General features: G+C 44.0%; 3 protein-coding genes across 5 annotated transcripts; 2 read left to right on the forward strand and 1 right to left on the reverse strand.

Moving 5' to 3' along the window:
• The first annotated feature begins 505 nt into the window (after window positions 1–505).
• Window positions 506–5,070, forward strand: LOC139913594 (uncharacterized). The gene is made up of 4 exons (XM_071901649.2): window positions 506–588; window positions 900–1,506; window positions 1,818–2,782; window positions 2,920–5,070. Exons 2-4 carry the CDS (start codon window positions 912–914, stop codon window positions 3,916–3,918), a joined length of 2,559 nt encoding a protein of 852 aa, XP_071757750.2. The 5' UTR covers window positions 506–588; window positions 900–911; the 3' UTR covers window positions 3,919–5,070.
• A 735-nt stretch (window positions 5,071–5,805) lies between these two features.
• Window positions 5,806–8,363, forward strand: LOC139913598 (uncharacterized). Of its 2 annotated transcripts, XM_078287338.1 has the most exons (3): window positions 5,806–5,935; window positions 6,134–6,392; window positions 6,516–8,363. In XM_078287338.1, the coding sequence occupies exons 1-3, from the start codon at window positions 5,909–5,911 to the stop codon at window positions 8,084–8,086; spliced, it is 1,857 nt and encodes a 618-aa protein (XP_078143464.1). In that variant the 5' UTR covers window positions 5,806–5,908; the 3' UTR covers window positions 8,087–8,363. The 2 variants fall into 2 exon arrangements, with proteins under 2 accessions (XP_078143464.1, XP_078143463.1); XM_078287337.1 differs by lacking the exon at window positions 5,806–5,935 and having other exon boundaries at window positions 6,015–6,392.
• Window positions 8,364–9,657: 1,294 nt separating this feature from the next.
• On the reverse strand, window positions 9,658–20,767 carry LOC139913590 (discoidin, CUB and LCCL domain-containing protein 1). 2 transcript variants are annotated; one of them, XM_071901645.2, is made up of 15 exons: window positions 20,625–20,767; window positions 17,425–17,646; window positions 16,445–16,582; window positions 14,559–14,610; window positions 14,393–14,465; window positions 14,117–14,250; window positions 13,940–13,977; window positions 13,543–13,737; window positions 13,237–13,349; window positions 12,892–13,066; window positions 12,673–12,762; window positions 12,368–12,461; window positions 12,083–12,123; window positions 11,833–11,940; window positions 9,658–10,764 (listed from the first exon to the last, which is right to left on the reverse strand). In XM_071901645.2, the coding sequence occupies exons 1-15, from the start codon at window positions 20,725–20,727 to the stop codon at window positions 10,322–10,324; spliced, it is 2,019 nt and encodes a 672-aa protein (XP_071757746.1). In that variant the 5' UTR covers window positions 20,728–20,767; the 3' UTR covers window positions 9,658–10,321. The 2 variants fall into 2 exon arrangements, with proteins under 2 accessions (XP_071757746.1, XP_078143462.1); XM_078287336.1 differs by having other exon boundaries at window positions 11,833–11,943.
• Window positions 20,768–21,523: the final 756 nt, after the last annotated feature.

The raw sequence follows: 21,523 nt of genomic DNA on the forward strand, positions 1-21,523 counted from the left end.
TGAAAAATGGGAGCAAAAACAAGTGTTGCGTTTATATTTTTGTTCAGTATAGCTTCCACTGACGTACTGAGTTTTAGAGCTTTTAGCTCCCTTCACTTCCATGTTATAGAAAACTTTCTTTCTTCCTCAATGCAAAGTTTTGCAAATTAGGTTAGATTTTTCCTCAAATTATACTGATACAATGCCAATAAAAGGCCTACCATAAGTACAATAAAATGTACGTATTCTGGTGACCTTCTGCAGTTTTCAACTGGGCCATTTCATCATCTTTACTAGCAATTATGAACCCCTTGTAAAAATATTAAAGCTTTACTTATTCTGACTTTACTTAAATGCCTGATAGTGTTTGCATGCAGCAGTTTATCATTCGCAGTTATGCTGTGAACAGTCCTACGTTTTTTTTTGCATGTAATACCACTCCAAGACACTGTGTGCTCGCGTGTGTACCTGGTGCCTGTACACAGCCCTCCTTTCCCTGCTATACTTCCTTTATTTGTTTTTGTTTGCAACGAGGCAAGTGAGTTTGCCGCTTGCTAATCGCCAAATCGTAACCGCGCTGTTTTCACATCGTGTTGATAAAGCTTGTTGGTAAGTCTTTTGTCGTACTTATAACATTAATTTTCTCTTAGATAAGAAGCTAACGTCGAGGATGTAGTTATTATCTAGTTGTTCAGAAGTCTCACCTTGCCATCATTTTGCCTCCAGGACAATGAGGTAGCACCTTGTCATTATTGAATTCCCATAGATACGTTGTTTGCTAACCGCTATAAAAATTAAAGGAAGACGAAAAAGAAGAGTTTCCGTAGATTCACGTAGATATGGTGAATTGTTAATTTTATCAAATGCTTCTTGAACACCTGCACCTTGTCTATGTGTAATAATCCCAACTGACTTTACAGCCAGCAGTCACCATGTCCTCAGAATACACCATTGATATCCAGCTGACAGAGTTGGGATTTCCTGACATCCTGCAGCCATCAGAGACACATGTGAGACAGACACCGTGTGTTTTGGCATCATCCGACGCCTCACTCTCACACAGCCATTCTACAGAAAGAAAAGTGATCAGAGGCAACCAGTCAGTTGTTGAAGATCCTGCTGCCGTAACACAGAATGTGCACATTGAACAAACCACAGAGATTTCTGAGACATCACAGACATTACCATGTACACCTCTACAACCGACTCCAAGTGTACAAGATAAACAAGCTGCCAGTAGGGGTCCTGTTGATGCTGGCGCTGTACTTCCTGTATTGCCTAAGCCCTCGATAAGTTGTCCAACCACTGAACTAGGAACCACTGAAACTCCACTGCTGGCAACGGAACAGAAAATAGGGGATGCTGAGTCTGAAAATGGACAGAAAGATCTTGATGATGGACAAGAAGCGAAGGGAAATTCAACAGAAGCGAAGCAGGGTGTGGAGAATGAGTCAGATGACAGTGAGGTGTCGGTGACAGATGAGGAAGAGGAGGAAGACGATGAGGAAGAAGAAGGGCTAGACAATGGTATGGTTGATTTCGTTTTGAATCTCTTAAGCATACATGTGTCTGGTGCTGTGTCCCTCTGGATTTGGTAATGGGCAACAAATAGGACCCAGACTATGTGGCGCCTCTGGATTTGTCTAAAAAGTCTACCTCAACTGAGTCTGAGTTTGTTGACAAAGTCTTTCTGAGCTACTAATATCCTGTGGCAATTTAATTATACCTAATATTTGCACTTTCAATTCTTTTCCTGGCTGGTGCCTGGTGAGTGATATGTCTTTTTTGATGATTAAGCTATTATCACGCTTGAGATTTCCCTTTCCTATTTCCCACAGAGTCTAGTAATTCAGGGGATTACCGCTGCAGCTTCTGTGAACTTCAACTTCCCTCGAACCTCAAGCTGCAAGAGCATATGAACCTGCACACTGGAGCACGCCCGTACCGTTGTGCTGAATGTGGCAAACGCTTCTGCCAGATTGACAACTACCGTGCCCACCTGCGCACGCATGCCCAGGCCAGACTGGATCCTCTCCTCTGCCGCATCTGTCTGACCGTCTTTAAGTCACAGGAAGGCTTGAGGGACCACCTGTCAACAACTCACTTTGAGAAGAAGTTTTACGAGTGTGACCTGTGCAAGCGTGTATTCACTGACCTGAAAGTGTGTGAATGGCATGTGGAGTGGCACAAGCGCACCCTGGGCAACTTTGTATGCGAGTCATGTGGCCGCATTTTCTCCCTTCAAAAGTCCCTCACACGCCACCGGAATAAAAAGTGCCATCGCAGCTACAATTGCACAGACTGTACAAAGAGCTTTACCAGGAAGAACGCTCTCCTGAAACACAGCTTCTCCCATCTAGGTTTGTTGCCTTACACCTGCATACGATGCCGCAGCCACTTCCGCCTGGCAAAACTGTACCGCCAACACAAGTGTGAACCTCAGCGTATTCACTGTGTGGCCTGTCTGAGAGTGTTTCTCAGCCAGGCGGACTTCCAGAAGCACAAAAAGGATACAGGCTGCTGGGGCCACCAGGGGCCCAAAGGGGATGAGATCCGCTGTTTGGAATGTGGCCAAAGTTTTGCCACGGCAGAAGAGCTGAAGAAGCATGCTGGGGCTCACCAGAAGGTGCTGACCTGCGCGGAGTGTGGAAAGGGGTTCCGGTCAGCCTTGCTGTTAATGTCCCACATGGGCGGCCATGCTGGCCAGACGCCCTGCCTGTGTCAGAGGTGTGGACTGGGCTTTCCCCACCAGCAGAGCTATGATAGCCACCTCAACAACTGTGGACATACACCCCATCCTTCGGTGAGTTTTCCGCATTATGGTGACATGAGATTTTTAAGAACTACCTACATTGATAATTTCTAGTTTCTTTGGCAAATTCTGTCGCACTTCTGGGTTTTGTAACTTGTGTGATTGAGATATTTGTTTTCCCATTTTAGAGTGCTCTTAAGAAACGTACGGCCACAAAGAACTCTCCTCCGCCTGTGAAACGCATGCCCCAGCCAAGCACAAACCTTTCATTGCCAACAAAAAACCCTACAAATACATCAAACACAACAGTCACTATCCCTGCTGATGTTTCAAACATCCCTGCTGCACCAGTGGAGGAATCTGGTAGTCCAAAGAATGTGACAGGGGGAGCGTCCAACGGGTCCGGTCCAGCAGAAGCGGTGTGGCAGCTAACGCTCGACAAACGGCCGCCTCCTGGGGTTAAACTTGTCTTGTTTGTTCCTGTGAGCTCATCTCTAGCCAATGGCCTGGCATTCCCATCTACTGTCCCTCAGGCTCCACCAGTTCCAGATATCCAGGTCCAGCCTCATGTGGCTCTCCCACCTGCTCCAAGAGGTGAACTGAGATTGCACAAGTCTAGCTCGCACCTTGGTCCGAGTTCTGTTCCAGGAACGCGGCTACGTTTAGATGTCCCTCTGGATTTGGTAATGGGCAACAAACAGGACCCAGACTATGTGGCGCCTCTGGATTTGTCTAAAAAGTCTACCTCAACTGTGTCTGCTCTGACCATTTGTCCTCTTCCTGTTAAAATTGAGCCAGAAGACCCAGAGTTCTCAGAAGAGGCTCGTAGTATTCAAGGAGAAGCATTCCAAAGGGTTGATAGTAAAGAGACTATCTTAAAGGTTAAGAGAGAACAATGGGTAACAAGTTTGGAGAATACAGCAGAGAGAGATAAATATACTACAGTGAAGCGGTTGAAATTAGATCCCATGGATCTCTCACCTCTTAATTTTAGTACAACCTCTTCTGGCCTAGTAATGGATATTAAGAAAGAGCCTCAGACTCCTGGTTCTGACTTTAACTTGTTGCCATCCAAATCCTGCCAGCTGACAGCATGGAGGCCGGAGAGAGAAATGAAGATGGAGGATGATGGGCCAAGCCCTTCCTGTCCTGATGCTCATGTTGATCCTCTTAGTTTGTCCAACTAAGAATGAAGAGGGCTTTAACAGTGGACAGAAAGAGATTTTGAGCGAGGGCAGATTAAGGAGGAGAATAAAACTCAACCTGTGGTCAAATTCCCCCACTGAAAGATATACTTAAACACTACAAAGGACACGCTTACCATTTTGTTGTACCTCTAGCCACTTAAACCCTGAGTGTAGGTGATATTCTACAGCCAGAATGATATACTAATGAATATTGTATATATTTCTGTAATCAGTTTACCTACCAACGGCCTGTTATGACAAAGCAGAATATACCTACCAATATACCCACTTTTCCACTAGTGTAAATAGGCTCTTAATGAAAAGGCTGACATCTGGTGTGCCTCCTAGCAGTGGTGGACTGCTTGACAATGACGTTTAGTTTAGAACAGGAAAGATTTTTTAAATTTCTGTTTATTTCTGTAGTTCACGCTTTGTACTCTAATTGCACAGAAGATGCTGTTGTTGCAGAAACTGGGAAGATAACCATTCCATCCGGTGTAGTTCTTATAGCCACTTTTTTTTAGCACAATTTGGCACAGAGCTGTGAAATTTGTTCAGTTTTCATTTTAGGTTAGACTTTTGGTTTATTAGCTTCTCTACAGCTGTACGTTTCTTATATGAAAAGCCTGCCTGGGCAATCAGAGCAAAATTAACCACACCTGGTGAACCCATTGTCAACAGGACACAATAGGTCTACTCTACATAATGGTAGCCATAAACCCTATGCAATATGGTACAAAGGAAGAGCTTTCACAGCATTAAAAACATTCTTGACCACTATCTGTATGTCCTTGTTTGTGTGGCAATTGAATAATTGTTTTAGCCTTCATGATTTGTCAAACATCACTTGAATCTAATTGTTTTCTATATTTTGAACCAGGACATTGGTTTTAACAGAAGATTTTGAGTGATGTGCAACTTTGTACCTCTCTAGTGTTTGAATCTTCTGGGTGCATCCGTAACACATTTATATGTGTGTGGGTGCTTGATTTTTGAGAGTTAGTGCTACGTTTAGTATAGAGGCAAATCAAGGTACTGTTGAACTCTGTCACCTTAATCATTTATTAGATCATATTGTGTTTTGTTGAAAAATTGCAGGTATGTACTGATGTTTTTCTAAAGGTTGAAAATAAATATTTATACTTGATGCTATATCAATCTTCATGTCAATGTCTTTTGCTGATTCAAGCCTTTAGGTGTGTGTGGTAACCTGATACTAACCCATTGTTGTCTTGTTTGGCCTTGTGTGCACATATTCTGGAGAATCTCAACATGGATTGCTTGAAAATGTGAACTGAGAATCATTGTTTCAAACTCACAAGTAAGGATAATGCAACAGAACTGATTTCAACTGATTTGAACATATCCGTAGATTCAGATGAATATTTTGCAGGCTGGTGAATATTTTTTATAAAAGTAAAATCTGAAATCTAAAATCTGTCCCTTTGAAATGTATATGAGATTTCTAGGCCTATATATCCACATCACATCTATTTTGACAGATAATTGGCTGAAAAATCACTATAATAACCTATTCCTTTAATATTCCTGTAAGAATTTAGTGTGTCTCTGTGTGTGGCTATATCACGATAATAATCCTATTATAGGCCTAGTATTCCAAAAGGATATAATTGATCTGCTGTGGTATTTGCTCAGCATGCTTTTTAAATATTTTGGGTTGACTATAGGGTATTTTAAGAGGATTTAGAACTTGTTTTGTTTACGAAAATCAATAGAAAAGCTCAATCAGTGGAAGAGGATGAAAAGACTACAAGTGTTGTCACATGGTATGAAGCCCCGGAAATACATTGTCCGCTCAATGACGATATTTTTACGGGAGCACAGTAGGGATGTGATAATGTGAGCGAGCTTTTGCGCTATTTTTAACAAGTTTCTAGCAGTTTACGAATACCAGTGTGTGAATAATTTAAAACGATGACATATAGGTCCTTGATCCAGCGCCAGCACTAGCCTACGTGTGTTTTACTTCATGGACAAAGACAAGTGCGCTGACGCTGTAAGTAGGCGAGTCCTTTATTTGATTTAAAATTATTTGAATCAATCGATTTTTCTTGGGGTCTCTACTCTAAAATCTGTAGCATGTAGCATTTAAGTCAAAATGTCCCACAGCCACCAACTGCCACAAGCAACGCTGTGGTTACTGATATAGCGAATGGCAGCTATTCTATTGATTCCCTATAACTTATTATTGCAGCATGGTCAGTGTTCCTGGATGGAGATGCATCAGTTCATTGGTGACCTTATCACATCTGGAAACGCCTCCAGTCAGTTACTGAAGGAGCAGCCAGATGTCCTTCACGTTGCATGGGGGGTGGCTGGAGGTGATGCTCTGGGGCTCAAAGGTGCCCCACTCGAACCCTTACCCCACCCCAGACCAGCCCTGGACAAGCCAGATCCAGGACACGGCCGGCAGATTCTGGAGAGGAGGGGAGAGGTCAGAGACAGAAGGGAAGGTGAGAGTGCATGATAAATATTCAAAATAAAGGATGCTGGCAGTGATTTCACTCATTGCTTCATTTTACTGCAAACAAATCTTAGCTTTCAATTCATTGCAACCTATTTTTCTTTACGCATAGATATGCATCATGCCTGCACCTGCCCCGGCTGCCCTTATTCCACTTCTCCTTCCTTTGAGACTTTAAAACCCAGACAGTCTTCATCCTCGCAGCCACGCTTAGACACAGTATGCAACCCCAAAGACCTTAGCAGCACTGCTCCCATGAGCCTGAGCCTGTGCTTACCAGGAGAGGACACCGCTGAACCCAGCAGCACCACCACATCTGACTTAGAGCCCAGGCTGTCCAGGCAGCCCCAGAGGCAGGACAAAGAGAGGGGGGGTCAGAGCCCTAGCCCAGACCCCAACTCTGACACCCCTCCCTCCAGAGGCTCCCCAGGCTCCTTGTCCCACCTCCCCATGTTTCCCTGTCTGTGCTGCCACCGCGGCCTCCAGACCTGCGCCCAGATACTGAGTCAGCAGGAAGGAGCAGACTCCCCCTTTTCTCACACCCACGCCCATCATCATTTCCATCATCACCACTGCCCTCTAACCTCTTGTTTACCCTGCCCTCAGCTCGCCCACTCCCACCCCCACTCCACGCAGCTCCCTGGCCCTTTTCCCTGCTTGTCTTGCCAGCATTCCTTTCCTACCTGTGCTCAGGTGTGCCACCACCAGCATGGCCAAGCACACACTCAGCAACAAGAGGAGAGGGGCAGGAGCGCCGTGGCCTTGTCGTCGCACCACCCATGTATGCATTGCTCTGCCTCCTTTTCCCGGCCCTCCCAGCTGCTGCAGCACCAGCGCTCTGAGCACGCCCACAAACCAGCCGGCTTCCTCTGTACAGAGTGCGGCAGGGCCTTCAACTCGCACAGCAACCTCCGCATCCACCTCAATGTGCACACTGGTGCCCGGCCCTACACCTGCTCTGACTGTGGGAAGAGTTTTAGCCAATCGGGGGCTCTGAAGATCCACAGGCGGATCCACACGGGTGAAAGGCCCTATTCCTGTGCCTTCTGCGGCAGGGGGTTCCCCCATTTGGCGGGGGTCCGGGCCCACCAGAGGATCCACACAGGAGAGAAGCCCTATCGCTGCAGCCAGTGTGGGAAAAGTTTTACCCAGTCGGGGGCTCTGAAGATCCACACCCGCATCCACACAGGAGAGAGGCCTTTTATCTGTAGCCTCTGTGGGAAAGGCTTCTCCAACCGCTCCGGGATCCGCTTCCACCACCGCACAGTCCACGGACTGGCCCCCGAACATGGTGGAGGAGCCGGGCGTCCCAGGACTGGTCCTCCCGCCAGCATTGGGTTAAATACACGCGGTAGCCCAGAGAGCGACTCCCATGCTGCCCTCAGTTCCATTGTTCCACCTGCTTCGAGTGCAGCTCATCATGGATCTGCTTTCCTCGGCAGACCAGGTAGCAAGTCCCAGTCTGAGAGAGCAAACCCAGGCAGTCACAGGGACGGGCTGCTGTATGAGTGTGAGGACTGCGGCCTGCGCTTTAAGGACGCCCCCTCCAGGAACAGACACCAGCTCCTGGAACACTACTCCTCTGAAGGGGAAGAGGGGGACATGCAAGAGGAGGGACACAGGAAAAGGTTAACTGCAAAGGGGAGGGTGCAGGATAATAGTGGAGTTGGAAAAGTGATTTAATGTTTTTGTGAGGGAGAGATGGGGAAATGAGAGATAGGACAGTATGGGGCTGAACCTCGGAAAATCCACATACCAGAGTGAATGGTAGTTTAAAATGCATTGTTAAATTACACGTGAAATATATTCATTAGTTTATTGTTGTTCTTTTCCAATTGTAGAACCATTCTTTGATAATGTATAATACATTTCCAAGCTGTTATATGGACTGAAATTCATATGTTAAATTACAAGTTAAATTTCTCTGCCACCCTTAAGGATTTTAAGGAGACATTCTATCTAGCTTATATGCAGAATCTGCACTCATGTCTGTTGACTCTGCATTCGTGTCTGTTGAATACTGTAACAGAATAGACGTGTGGCAGGTTTCTTTATTTAGCACATTAATGATAAAGGGCAATGCTAATATTTTTGTCATAATACATAATATTTTATGTTTCCCTTGATATGAGTTAATATCATAAGCTGTTTGACATTTTTTTTCCATTATTGGGCTATTTGCTAGCCTTTTTTGTGCTGATTCATCACTGCTACAGTCTTTCAGTGTATCTTACAACAAACTTAAACACCTTGCTAACCCACCACAATCACATGCCATGCCAACCAAAGTATCACTTTTACCTAAAAAATTGCTCCATTGTGCCTTATCCATCATTGGAAGTGGATGCACTTCCCTAGCTGTATTATAGCATAATGGAGCAATCACAAAATGTGACACGTCAAAGCTAGTAAGGTATTTTCATCAAATTTGGTCATTTTTGTTTAAGTTACCACTGCCACCTGCCACTTATTATACAGAATGCCTTGCAAAAAAACATTAGGTTTCTTGTTAAATACATATTTTTTGTATTTTTCTTCTAGGGTGATGATAAGTGAGAACACAGTTATGAATCAAATTAAAACCTATTTTCACATACGAAAGGCAGATTGGAATAGAATTTCTATTAAATAGAAACAATCTAAAAAAGTCAAAAGTAGGGGATACACAGGACATAGCCTTAAGATATTTTTCGTGCTGCATCATTGGAGTGTCCAGCACTCACACAGTGTTTGTGTGTTGCAACATTGATTAATCTGCTTCAAATTACTTCTGTATATCTCAACTGTGGAAACAGATGCTGTGTAATGGTCTGAGGTATTTCATTCTAACAAGTCAAGAACGTTGCATACCCATATGTCACAAACACTGGCATTGTCTTTTAATGTGTCTTTTTTGTGATTCTCAATCCCTCGAAGGAGAAATGAATCTTTCTATTTGCCCCCTCTGAGGAGAGGTCAAAGGTCAGGGTCATCTACAGAACAGCACCCCTAGAGCTGGTGAGGATTCAGTTTCTTGCTCAAGGACACTTCAGTGGGTTGGATGCTTGCGATCACAGGGGCTTGACCCCCGCCTTCTGTTTGAAGAACAGTCTCTCTAGTCACTACGCCACCTTGCTTGTTGTGCCTTTGTATCTAATATAATTTCAGCATTTATTTTAAATCAATGTCTGTTCGTTTGTTTCATTATGTATGTTAAAATGCAGTGACAAACACCATTGAGAGTAAGGACCAATGGAGAAATATTAGACAATGCATTGTTGTGAAATGTTTATAGCTCAATAGAGCCATCTAGTGGTCATATATAATCACAGCAATTACATATCGACCACTTTGTTATAACATGTCCTATGCTTCCAATATGTTGTATGAAAAACATATTATTGTTTTGTCTTATTATACAATGACCTGCCAATTATATATTGTGAAGACAAAAAGTTAGATGATGGTGATACATATTCAATGCATTTTTATCCTATTAATCTATTAAATAGATTATTATCCTGAAGCATACATTGCTGTATTTGAGTTCTCTGAAAGTGCAGTCTGTGGTAAAACAGTAACATTTCATCAATAAACAGTATCTCTGAGACATTGCTATACCTGCATTTTCTTTGTGCAGCATAGAGTATTTCAAAGCAAAATGTACAACTGTAAGACCTGGAAGAAAGTATTTGTCCATATGGCTCTCAGATCACTGTGTGCTGTAAGTGTACCCTCATTTATGCATAGTGGTCCAAAATGACTCCTCATCATTGGTTACATCACTTACTGGAAGGTCAGCTCTATCAGCATTAGTAAAGTCTGGATAACATTGTCCCAGTCCAGCGTCCACTTGAGAACATACTAAGTGCCTCTCCGGTCCAAACACACAGTCTAGCTCAAGAGAGTCTTTTCTCTCCCTGTTTGAGCTTGCTGTATTCAGAAAGGCTCCTCATATGTGTGTGTCTGTAGTAATGAGTCAGAGGACTGGGGCTCAGCGTAGATAACACTGGCTGGCCGTGGGCCATTGGCATGAAGGGAAGGGGCGCAGTAGCCATTGGACAACGCTCTGTGTGTGGGACAGTCATACTGAGCATGGGTGGATGTTGTCCTGGTACCACTGGTGGGCGTTGGCATAGGAAGGCCATGTGTCTTGTTGTGAGCAATCCCCGGTGGGCCTGGCAGGCTGGAGTCTGAGGGCTGCTCACTGAATGGAGTGGCATACTCTGGCTCTGGGGGGAGTGGCTCGGCATACTCTGGCAGGTTGCCAGGGGTGTCATAATGGTTGAAGGTGAAGGGGGTGGTGTAGCCCTCATCTGTGGTGGGCCGAAACGTCGACCCCATCTTCTGTCCGATAGCTGCAACACCCGGCTCAGCATAGTCTGGAGAGATTAAAAAACAGGAAAGAAATATAAAAAATAATTCAAATCAGTGATGTAGCGACAACCGTCATGCTATGACTGCATTACTGTGATAAAAAGTAAATGTTATCAAGCTAACATGAAAGCACCAACTGCATTGCATAACAGCATGTCTATTCACTAGCGGAAAAAAATCCTTTAAGATTCCATTGTTCGTTTGTATCTTTCGCTGCAATGTCTCGGTCATGCCTCCTTCATACTCAATAGCCAGTCTCATACCAGGCCACTGTTGAGCCCCTGCATGAGCTAACTGGCCACCAACAATGTGTTTTCTAATGACAGGGATGGGGGCTGGCAGCGGAGCACTCAGTCAGACCCAGTCAGACCACTTGCCCCAGCAGAAGAGGTTGGGGTGTGGGGGGACATAGACCCTGCCCAAGAGCCCACAGGGGGCGTCAGAGCCAGAGCTATTTTAATTAGACGGGCTTTAGTGAGGGCTTTGATTGTCTTACCATTGACCCTCTGTCCTGTTTATCACTGGACCTCTCAGTGAAGGGCCCCCTTGCCGGGGGAAGGGATGGGGGGAGGCAGAGGGGAGGCTGGGGAGAGTAGGCTGAGTGCCCTTTATCGAGCTCCAATTAAAGGGTCTCTTTCAGAGAGGCTCTGTGGACCAAAGAAAGGAATGTTTATACTGCAACTGGGTGACGGGCTGAGCCAGGGGAAAGAATGGACGGCCCATGGAGAAAGCTGTTTGCCTGTCAAGGCTGGTCTGAGCTCCTCAAACTGACCAGTGAAGCCAGAGGCTGTTAGGGAAGGAAAGAGGGAGGAGGGGAGGCAGAGCTGAGAGCTGATCAGTTAACTTAACATGGCTCTTGTGGGCCTCTCAATTTTAGGCTCTGAAAAAATAAAACATCTTTTTGGATCAAGTACTACAGTGGATTAGAACACCATATCTGACGAACAAAAAGGCAACATCCGATAATAACTGGTTGAAATGCTGAGGTGCATGGTTTCTTTCTAGTTCTCTTTTTATTGTACTTTTTTTCAGTGTGCTCTGTTAAAAAGGACAAATTGTTTGTGCAGTCATACCATTGAGAGGGGGGTTAGGCAGAGCGTCATGGACACTTCGCTCCAGAGGGTAGGAGATAAGCTCTGACTGTGGGCAGGGGAGACTCTTCCCCTGGAAACTCTGACAACCTACTGGACACACAGACACAGACACACACACACACACACACACAGACACACACACACACACACACACGGAACACACTCTGTCAGAGGCTTCCTAACAGAAGAGTGGAAAACATTGCAAAATGGCTACTTGTACTTGGCTTACCTTTGGGTAAGGAGGAGTTCTTCATTTGTGCATCTTTTTTCCTATATGGATAAGGAAAAGAACCACAAGCATTAAAGTATTAAAAATACTAATTACTGTACCATTAACACAATGTGTTATGTCAATGCATCATTCTGATTTACGATCAGCATCTTTGGTAGCAACCAAAACAACTTACGCAGCAATACAGGACTAGCTAACATTTTGATGCCTGGGGACAGTACTACATGTGTTATATGACCAGTGCCATTAGAAAAGTGTGTGCAGTATTTATTGATACTGTACCTTCGCTTCCACCAGACTCCAGCCAACAGACAACTGGCACACATTATCAGCCCCAGGACCACTCCCACTGCCACTATTACTGGCTGACTGGAGCCTACAGGGGGATAAGTGAACCAATGAGAGTGCTGGTCAGAGTAAGTAAATAGTTAAGAGGAAGGAATGCACTTCATTGCAATGTAAACAATGTGAATGTGCATTGCTGTTATGGAAGGGACCTTTGATATCTATGCTGAAATAGATGCATTAATTTTTAATGTCCATGTACGATGCAGATGAATTACAGAGGGGGTGATACAGGTACATACTCAGTCTTGTGTCCTTCACAAAAATTGGGCCCTCTGTGGGAGCGGAGCTGGGGCGCGTTGTACCGATGTTAACTTTGAGGGAGGGAGATTCTGTAGAACCAGTAGCAGGACAGGACATCATAACATCAAGAATACTGACATGAAGACACAATGCTAGACAAAATCATACAAAGAGAAGTTAATTCTAGAAAAACTGTGTGACTTGTGACTAGTGCCCACCTCCAGATGAGCGGGACCTTGGGGTGACCCTGGCGACAGGACAGCCCAGGACGTGCACCTGAGCTGAAGCTCTGCCATGCCAGCTCAGCGGCTGCAGCCGGACAAACCGAGCCACCACAGGAGGAAACAGGCTGTTGAGAACCCTCAGATGGCCATCAGAATGGGCCCCAAACACCTGTACACCATTTAGGCCAAGTTACTCATTCACAGAGAACACTGTCTTAACTTATAAAATCACTTCTCAGTTCTACTGCCTCCCACAGTTGCTATATCAGCTCAGGACTGTTGGGCCCTCAGCGATATGAAGCATCAATTGAACGGCAGTGAAAACAGTGCAACGCCTACCTTTTTCTCTTTGCTGAGCGCACCTTTGTAAACCTTCCAATTCTTTCTGTCTTTGCTGAAAAGAAGAATGTAGGATTCTACGTAGAGCTCATTTGATCCCATTGTTATTATTCCTGAGAATACAGAGCATGCAGTTTTCAATGCAACATTTGAGACATAATACGAGTGGTTTCAGCAAAATACAGCAAGACACTGATGGATGTTAAGTGAGGTATTGATCTGACGCTGAAACTCAGCTGAAGCAGTGTTTTGAATTGAGTGGAAATTAATTGAGTCTAAGATTGACTTTTTAATCTTTTAACTAACCTGTGACAGTGCTTTTATCAATCAGCTCCAGCTCCAGCCAGGGATTCGGATCATTATTGCCTGCTGCCCAGGGTGGGAACTCTCCACCAGAACCCATGTTTCCGGGGGACCAGTACATTATCTGCTCTCGACTGTCCGTTTTGTCCCAGAAAGATGAGGCATTTAAACCAGAAACAGCCAGGTTGCTGTTGCAATCTGTTGAAGGTGAGAGGAGAGGACAAGGGCTCATCACCATGACACAGCACTATAAAAAACATTTTGTGGCATCTCACTGAGATATACTGCATCACTTGACTATTTTGGTGGAAAGAGTTAATTATGTATCAAGATTTGCTTAAAAAATCTTCACCATTAGAGATAAATCTGATGTTTGTGTTATATATAAGCTGTTTCATACCTCGGCTGAAGAGCAGCTTCTTTTCAGATAACGATCCCCTGTGAAAAGATGATGACCAAAACAGTCAGTATTCCTTCATCCAGTCAAAAACAAACCAGAGAAGAGCTTCATTCTGAACAATTCTGAGCTTAGATTTAGATTTAGATTTGTTTTTTTCTGTAGTGACAGCAAACGCACATCTTGGACAGGATTCCATTGGCAAAGGTGGACTCATAGAGCGTGAGGCTTCTCCCACGGGTCACAGTGACGCGCCCTCCCAGACTGTCAGATGCCACTCCAGCATGGACTGCAGACTTGCACAGCACTGACGTCTGTAGGAGAGGGGACATGTCGAACATTTTCACTGATTAATTTAATTAGCAACTAGCCCTGATAATTCCTCGAGCCTCTGACACATCTTGACATGCAGCCAAATGAAAAGCAGTACGATAAGATCAGTGGTGGCACACTTACATCTCTGTAACCCTGTTCAGAGTTCCCCCAAATGTCCCCTGTCACGTTCTTACAGCCGGCAGGACAGTACACACTGAGGAACAGCACAGTGACATGTGAGAGGCTTTCACTGTTCCACTGAAACGGCTAGTCTGTGTTCTGGGGAATGAAGAAGTTACCCACTTACCTAAAAAGCTGTGAGATAAAATGAGATCCTCGTTGTACACAAGAAATGAACTCTGTAATAGCAAGATAAGACAGACGTCCATTAACATTAACACTCTAGAGAATGAATTTAAACTTTCTTAAATAGTGTGTACAGATGAACTCAAACTGAATTGAAATGTAAAAAGCAGGGATGGGACGATCTGCTTATCTAACGATACGATTCGATACGCTATATGGGGTTCACGATTCGATACAACTGCGATACGATGGAATAAATAAAAGTTCAGTGACAACAAAGTCTGACTGTGCAGAATTATGTTTATTTCTGAGCCACAAATCATTCTAGAAATGGCACTGGCTTGCTAGAATGTAAACAACAATTTAAAAATGTCATTACAAAGTGCAAATAATCTAATTTCGATGGAGAGTTTGTGAAATTGTGATGGGCAAGCCGTCTCATTTATGATTACAACAGCAGAATAAAATGTTGCTAATATGGCGATTCATTTTTCTGCCCCATGATACGTATTGTCACATTTTTGTACTGCAATATATTGAATTTCGATATATCGTCCCGTCCCTAGTAAAAAGTGAGTATGGCGTAGGAGTGTCTTGGGCTTAGCTAATACCCTTCCATAACCCCCCCCCACTCCCTCCAACACACCAACACACACAAACCCAGATGCTGTGTGTGTGTGTGATGCTGTGTGAGACGCTCCTCTGCTCCCTGCATGCTATATTGGGGGACAAGTGGTCATCACTGTTGATGTGACTAAGCCCTTTGTTGCTGTGACTTTGTCCCAGTTCACGAGTACAGTGAACGATCACACGTAACAGAGAGCGATCTGTATGTCCGAACACAGGCCTCGCTCCGGACGCTGCAGCATTTCATAAACAACTCAGTAAAAAACAGGAAACTAGGATACATACAGACCACTTCAGTCAGAGGAAAGGAAACTATGTCTAAGTATATCATACCATCCAGCTAAAGATTACAGTCCACTTGGGTATATAAGTGATATATCTGAATAATTTAAACTTTTATATCATTATATCATTGCACCTCAATCACTGTGTACTCACCACACAATATTCTCATCCCATAATTTATCTTTATGTCATAATTTAGGCTTTAATGCCTGCATACACTGGAGTACACACCGTAACAGCTTGCGGTTGTATTGGTAAAGGGAGAGTAATGATGATGTAGTGCATTTGTGGACTAAATATTTGCTAATTCACTAACTCACAACTCCTCTGGGTTGAGATGCCTTACGGATGCAGCACCAAAAATGGGTTTGAGAGTGGGCTTGCAATGGTTAACAGGCTGTTGATGTGCCTTAGCGGAGGAGGAGGAGGAGGAGGAGGAGGAGGAGGAGGAGTAGGAGTGAAAAAGAACATAGCTATCCAACCACTCAGAGCGGCAGACTGAAGCCCGAGGCCTCTCTCCATTCAGCCTGGGAGAAGGAGCCGGCTCTCCTGCTTTCTGAGCAAACACTCTGGAGCAGAGATACAGATGGAGGATGCATGCCAATAAGCAGTGACTCGTGCATGCACACACACACACACACACACACACACACACACACACACACACACACACACACACAAGGGCAATCATTCATGCATAGACCGGTGTTGACATTACCCTGGTGTAAACATGTAAGTGAAAAAATTTCCGAAATTCAATTTAAACTGTGAATCAATCATTTCTACAGTTAGAGCTACATCTAAGTAATGACTGTTTATGTCCCTTTTCTTGTTGAGCTGAACTGCGGTGTGACCACAGATGTCAACAATAAACGGCATATACTTATGAATAACTGAGCACTTTACAAATAGTAATCGACCAGTCACAAACAGTTGACCAGCACTGCTTACATCAGAGGGAGTCAGGGGTCATACCTGGGTGCTGGTCTGTGGCGTAGGACAACAGAAACCCTCGTCCTGAGCGGTGCGGACCTGACTTGAAGGCTATGGTCACTTCATTGCTGTTAAGTGTCACATTCTTCTCTGAAGCATCAAGATTCCCACACATTGGACCTGTGAACATACAGACCCACATACAGCATTCATTAAAACACATAAAACACATAAAACACAAATACACACACAACTCTTCCAGCTTATTTCCAGATACATATGCACGTGCCCACATACACAACCACAGAAGGTGCTAGACTCTGGAAATGAGAACACATGTAATGATTTCATTGAGTCAGATGAAAAAATTAAGACCGCAGTCATATGCTCTTTTTTTTTTTGTCCAAAATGTCAGCATATGTACTACCAGATGTGGATGAGCCAAGTCAGTCTGGCTTCACTAAATGATTTCCTGTCATGTTTCTATCCCATAACTACAACTTTACAGTAGAGAGCAAGGCTGTGTAGACTGAGACGCAGAAAATATGCTTGTAAGAACACCTGACCTGGAGTGACAAACTAAAAAATCATGAGCTAGGCGCTTTGGAATCTGATAATAAACACAATATAATGAGCAAGGTAACTGAATAGTTCTGTCTCCTGGATCTGCCACCCCGTATCTTGGTGTGTCGTCAAATCTTTACGCCCTCAAGATATGACTTGATACACCTGGTTGGAAGACATGCATCTGTTGTGAAATTTGGTTTGTCTCCTGCGTCAGTGGAATGGCATCCCCCTGTCTGTAATCCACAATAATGGCCAAGATAATGGCAGAGATCACGCGGAACACCAGAAGTTCATCAGAGAGGATCACAGTGTATTAGATGAGGATATGGAAGACATGAGAACACCGCTGTAATGTCCAAAAGTCTGGACAATCAGCCGTCAATGTGATGCCAAATCATCAATGTTCGAATGCATTTGAAGAAAACCCACAGCATTCTGTCAATGAGCAAGCTCACCCAGGCTGGCTGCCCCGTTGTTGGCTGTGATCACAAGAGAGCCGTTACTGCAGTCCGGACTGCTCTCGATGTCAAAATCCCCAAACAGTAGGCGCAGCGTCCGCCCTGGCGGCACACGAAGCCTCCACCTACACCAGGTGTCCATGGGATAGGTGCCTGGGTAGTTCTGAGAGGCCAAGGTCCCAGACTCTGTGCCCAGCACTGTATGCCCACAGCCATTACCTGAAATGTGGAGAAATGGTGAAAACTGATAATGTACTGGTAATAAGTGCAGTGAGGAGGATAATCAACATGATAAACTTTACTTTCCCGGTAGCAAAAATAGATATATAGATATGTAGCATTTTGGAATGAAACCTTCATATAATAACCCTTCATTTCTTACAATTAGGAGCCAGACTAGACAATTTGGATGCTAAAATGCAGTTTTCTTACACTGTAAATCCTGTTCAAGGGCAATGACAAACACTTTAATATGTATTTGTCATAGCTGTTAAATAGCAGGAAATTCTTGACTACTTGGATCTTTGCTGACAAAAACTTCCCCTTGTTGTGTGGGTGTGAGAAGTGAATGCACGGTTATCAGCTGAGCAGCTTGAGGTTAGGGCACGGCCAAAATCACACAGTTATTTACCCTAGACAGTTTCGCCATTAATTATCTTCATTAAATACACAGAGTATTAAGGGCTTTGTTAATGCTAGGCTCCATTTCAGGAAAGGTGAGTAACAAATGTCTGCTTTGAGTACGCACAACAGAGCAGGGCATGTTTATACTCTTCGGATCATAGTCGCGACATGACACAATTGCCAGCCTCAGCCCCAACCACTGCTACCTGTATGTACACTGGATATATTTCAAAAGAAAGTCCAAGGTACTCTTTTTAGATTAAACATAACATGTTGACAGTGCATAAACAGATGAGAAAACTGGATAAAATGGATGAAAACTTTGTTAAATATTTAATTAGGATTTTCTTTCCTTGTGAATATTGCTGTCTCAAACATTGATTCATCCTTACATCCTCTGATCTGCGGTTGCTGTGACTAATACTCAGATTAGAATGGAAAAACACAAATATTTAGCTAGAGACCTTCTGAAATCCCTGTGGGCCATGAGTCAAGTCTGTCAGCGGTCACAGAGGTGAGAGCTGTGGGGGTGGCAGTTCAAAACCCACTCACAAAAAGTGAAGTGGTGGCGGGTTCCCAGAATGGTCAAAACCTGAAAAGGGAACCAGCCTAGACATAGTCCCCCCTGCTTATCTTCCATATAAGGGCACTGGTGATGTGGTGTGGGTGAACTGGAGGATATCCTTCCACTCACCCAGTGTCACACACCAGCCATCCCCACACTGCCCAGCGGCTCTTCAACTGGGCCTCTTTCTAATACCATAAACTTTTGGCTGTTGATGCCCCTCCTCATGTCCCCCAGGATTCCCTGGAAATGCCACAGCGACATGCTGTAGCCGTGGGCAACAGAGCGTGGATCTGTGTCACCTTCCGCTGGGAGGCCGCAGCAGCAGCATTCCTGGTGCTGCTGGGGAAGTTCTGGGTGGCTGCTAATCTTCCCCTGCTCTCTGAGCCGTCTCACACCTACAGCCTGTCTGCCTGCCGGACTATCGGTTAGTTTCATCCAGTGAGGGATATCATAGTTTTTTCCAGTGTTTGGAGATGAAATCTAATCAGTGGTTCCTCACGTTAACTTTGATTATACTACAAACCACTAACCCCTTAAAATAGCCTCATATATTAATTTCCATTAATTCATGGTCATTAATTCAGTTATTAATGGAGGACACCCCATCGAAACCCCATCAAACGCCCCCTTAATTTTTGACTGCTTACTTTCTAATATAATGAAAAATTCAGGAAGACAAGAAATGTCCATTAATAACTCTGTAAACCATTCACAAAAAGCATAACAAAAATCCCATAATTATTAGTGCCTCCATGAATCAACCCATGAATAGATCCCTTTAAAAACCAATGAAAGTAACCCTTACTTTTTTAAAGCTGTTATTTTTAATGGATAATTAATGTTTATGTGATGGAGAAGTTAAGGACATTTCAGGGATAAAATTAAGGGGTTTGGTTTCTGTCCTATTTGTTCTCACCACCCAGCCTCTCCTGACTAGTTTAGAAAGTGTAAGTATAATTGTTTTGCATTACAGAAAAGCACTGGAGTCCAGCTGGGTGGGGGGGATAGCAGACAGTCAATCAAACGCACCTCAACAACACTGTTTTCCATCTGAGGGCTTGCTGGCAGGTCCTTACAGGTCCACACTAGCAGACAGGATGCTCACCTGTGTTACCTGTCACTACAGTGCCTCATGCTGTTGTGTCAGTCACAACATTACAACACATTCCCTCATTAACTGTGAGGCTGAAATGTTCCCCCTGTGTTCCTGCCCTGCCCTGGCCGGCTGCTTCTTTCCCAGCTACGACCAAGTGATTCACAATAAATAATTGACCCCGGACTTAATCATCTTCCTTTGTGAGGACACTAAAGCCCCAGAGCCACAGAAAAACAGCACAAATATTTGTGGTATGTCTGACTATTGGAGTCACAGTCTGCAGAGGAATAAACTGTTGTTGTATCAGTCTGTGTGTATGTATGGTCAGTGTGACTCATACCGATGACTTCCTGACACTGGCACTTAACATGGTCAATACAGGCCAGGGTATGGACTGGACTGTTGTGCTGAAAAACCTGTGGGAAAGACAAGCTGATAGCTGGGCTCAGTAGGTAAACATGGACAAGGGGAGAGTATCTAAGGTATGCTACCATGACATCACGGTCGACCTTTGAACCTACATTTTCATTCTGAATTATTTTGCCACTGGTCTACAAACACAAGACGTTTGCATAGGATACATGTAACAGCCCATACCGTAAAACTATCACTGATCTGAACTATCATTTCAAAGCTGCCAGGACTTCTGTATCATGTTGCTGATCATAAAGTTAGTATGCTGTAGGCCAAATTCAATAAATGGTACTTTTATAATAATAACAATAACACACTATCACCAAAAGAAACCAAAAGACAATAGCAAATAAAAGGCAAATATTTCTCCGTTAAACAGACTTGGGTGAACATCTAAATCTTCGCTCATGATAAGCTGACATGATGTTAGAAATAAAGGCTCACTTAAACGATTGTCTTTCATCAAAAAACGTCACAAAATAAACTGTGTCTTACCCTCCTGGCCGTGGACAGTTAAAGAACAGACACTAACAGTGATCCACAAACTGGCAACAAGAGACTTCACAGCATCCCCGATATTTTCAGGCTTTGCAAGCATGATTTCCAGAGCTGAAAAGCAAGGTGCAAGCCCCGATGGCTCGAGGTTCTCGCTTCTGTAAAAGTTCTAACTACAAAGTATTGAATATTTACTATTGGCCACCGAGACATCAACTCGGCTTCCTATTGGCTCTTCGCGTGTGTCAATCGAAGAATCTCAAGCATTCCATTTCCAAATAAGGGTGAGCTGGGGTGTAGGTGACTGCTGATCTGAGGCCAGCTGGTGGGCCATTGTAATCCAATTTACTGTCATTTGCAAAGTTGACAGCACTGAACCTGGATCTCCATTCTTCTCTGCAAACTGCTACACAAATTCATAAAGCAGTGTAAAAAGTTTAAAACAGGCATTTCGGCTTTGTTGAATAGCATGTCGTGTAAATTATTTAAAGTCAGACCAACATAAAATTCCTTCATGAAATATCTCGGTCTACTTATCGACACACCTACATTTCTACCCTCAAACTAACTCCTGCCACCTTGTGGTGAAATAGCCTACACGCAACAACAAAAACAGAGAACAGCGGATTTGGATTGGACAGCGTTTATACCTTGATAAATCAATAAGAAAAACCTACCCAATGGCCCGTGCCACAACAAAATGACTGGATGATAAGCTTACGGGATATCATAATAAGGGAACTATTACTTTTTATTAATTTAATTGTGTCCTTTGTAGCAAAAACCAGTATGTTTCAGTCCCTGTACTGCTGTGGCTCACAGGCGCTCAAAGCAAGCCGTGCACTCTCACATAAGAGCAGTTTGACCGATTTACACATCGCGTGCGAACTAACCGCTTC

The sequence above is a fragment of the Centroberyx gerrardi genome, chromosome 12 (genome assembly GCF_048128805.1).
Source record: "Centroberyx gerrardi isolate f3 chromosome 12, fCenGer3.hap1.cur.20231027, whole genome shotgun sequence".
Lineage (NCBI taxonomy): Eukaryota > Metazoa > Chordata > Actinopteri > Beryciformes > Berycidae > Centroberyx > Centroberyx gerrardi.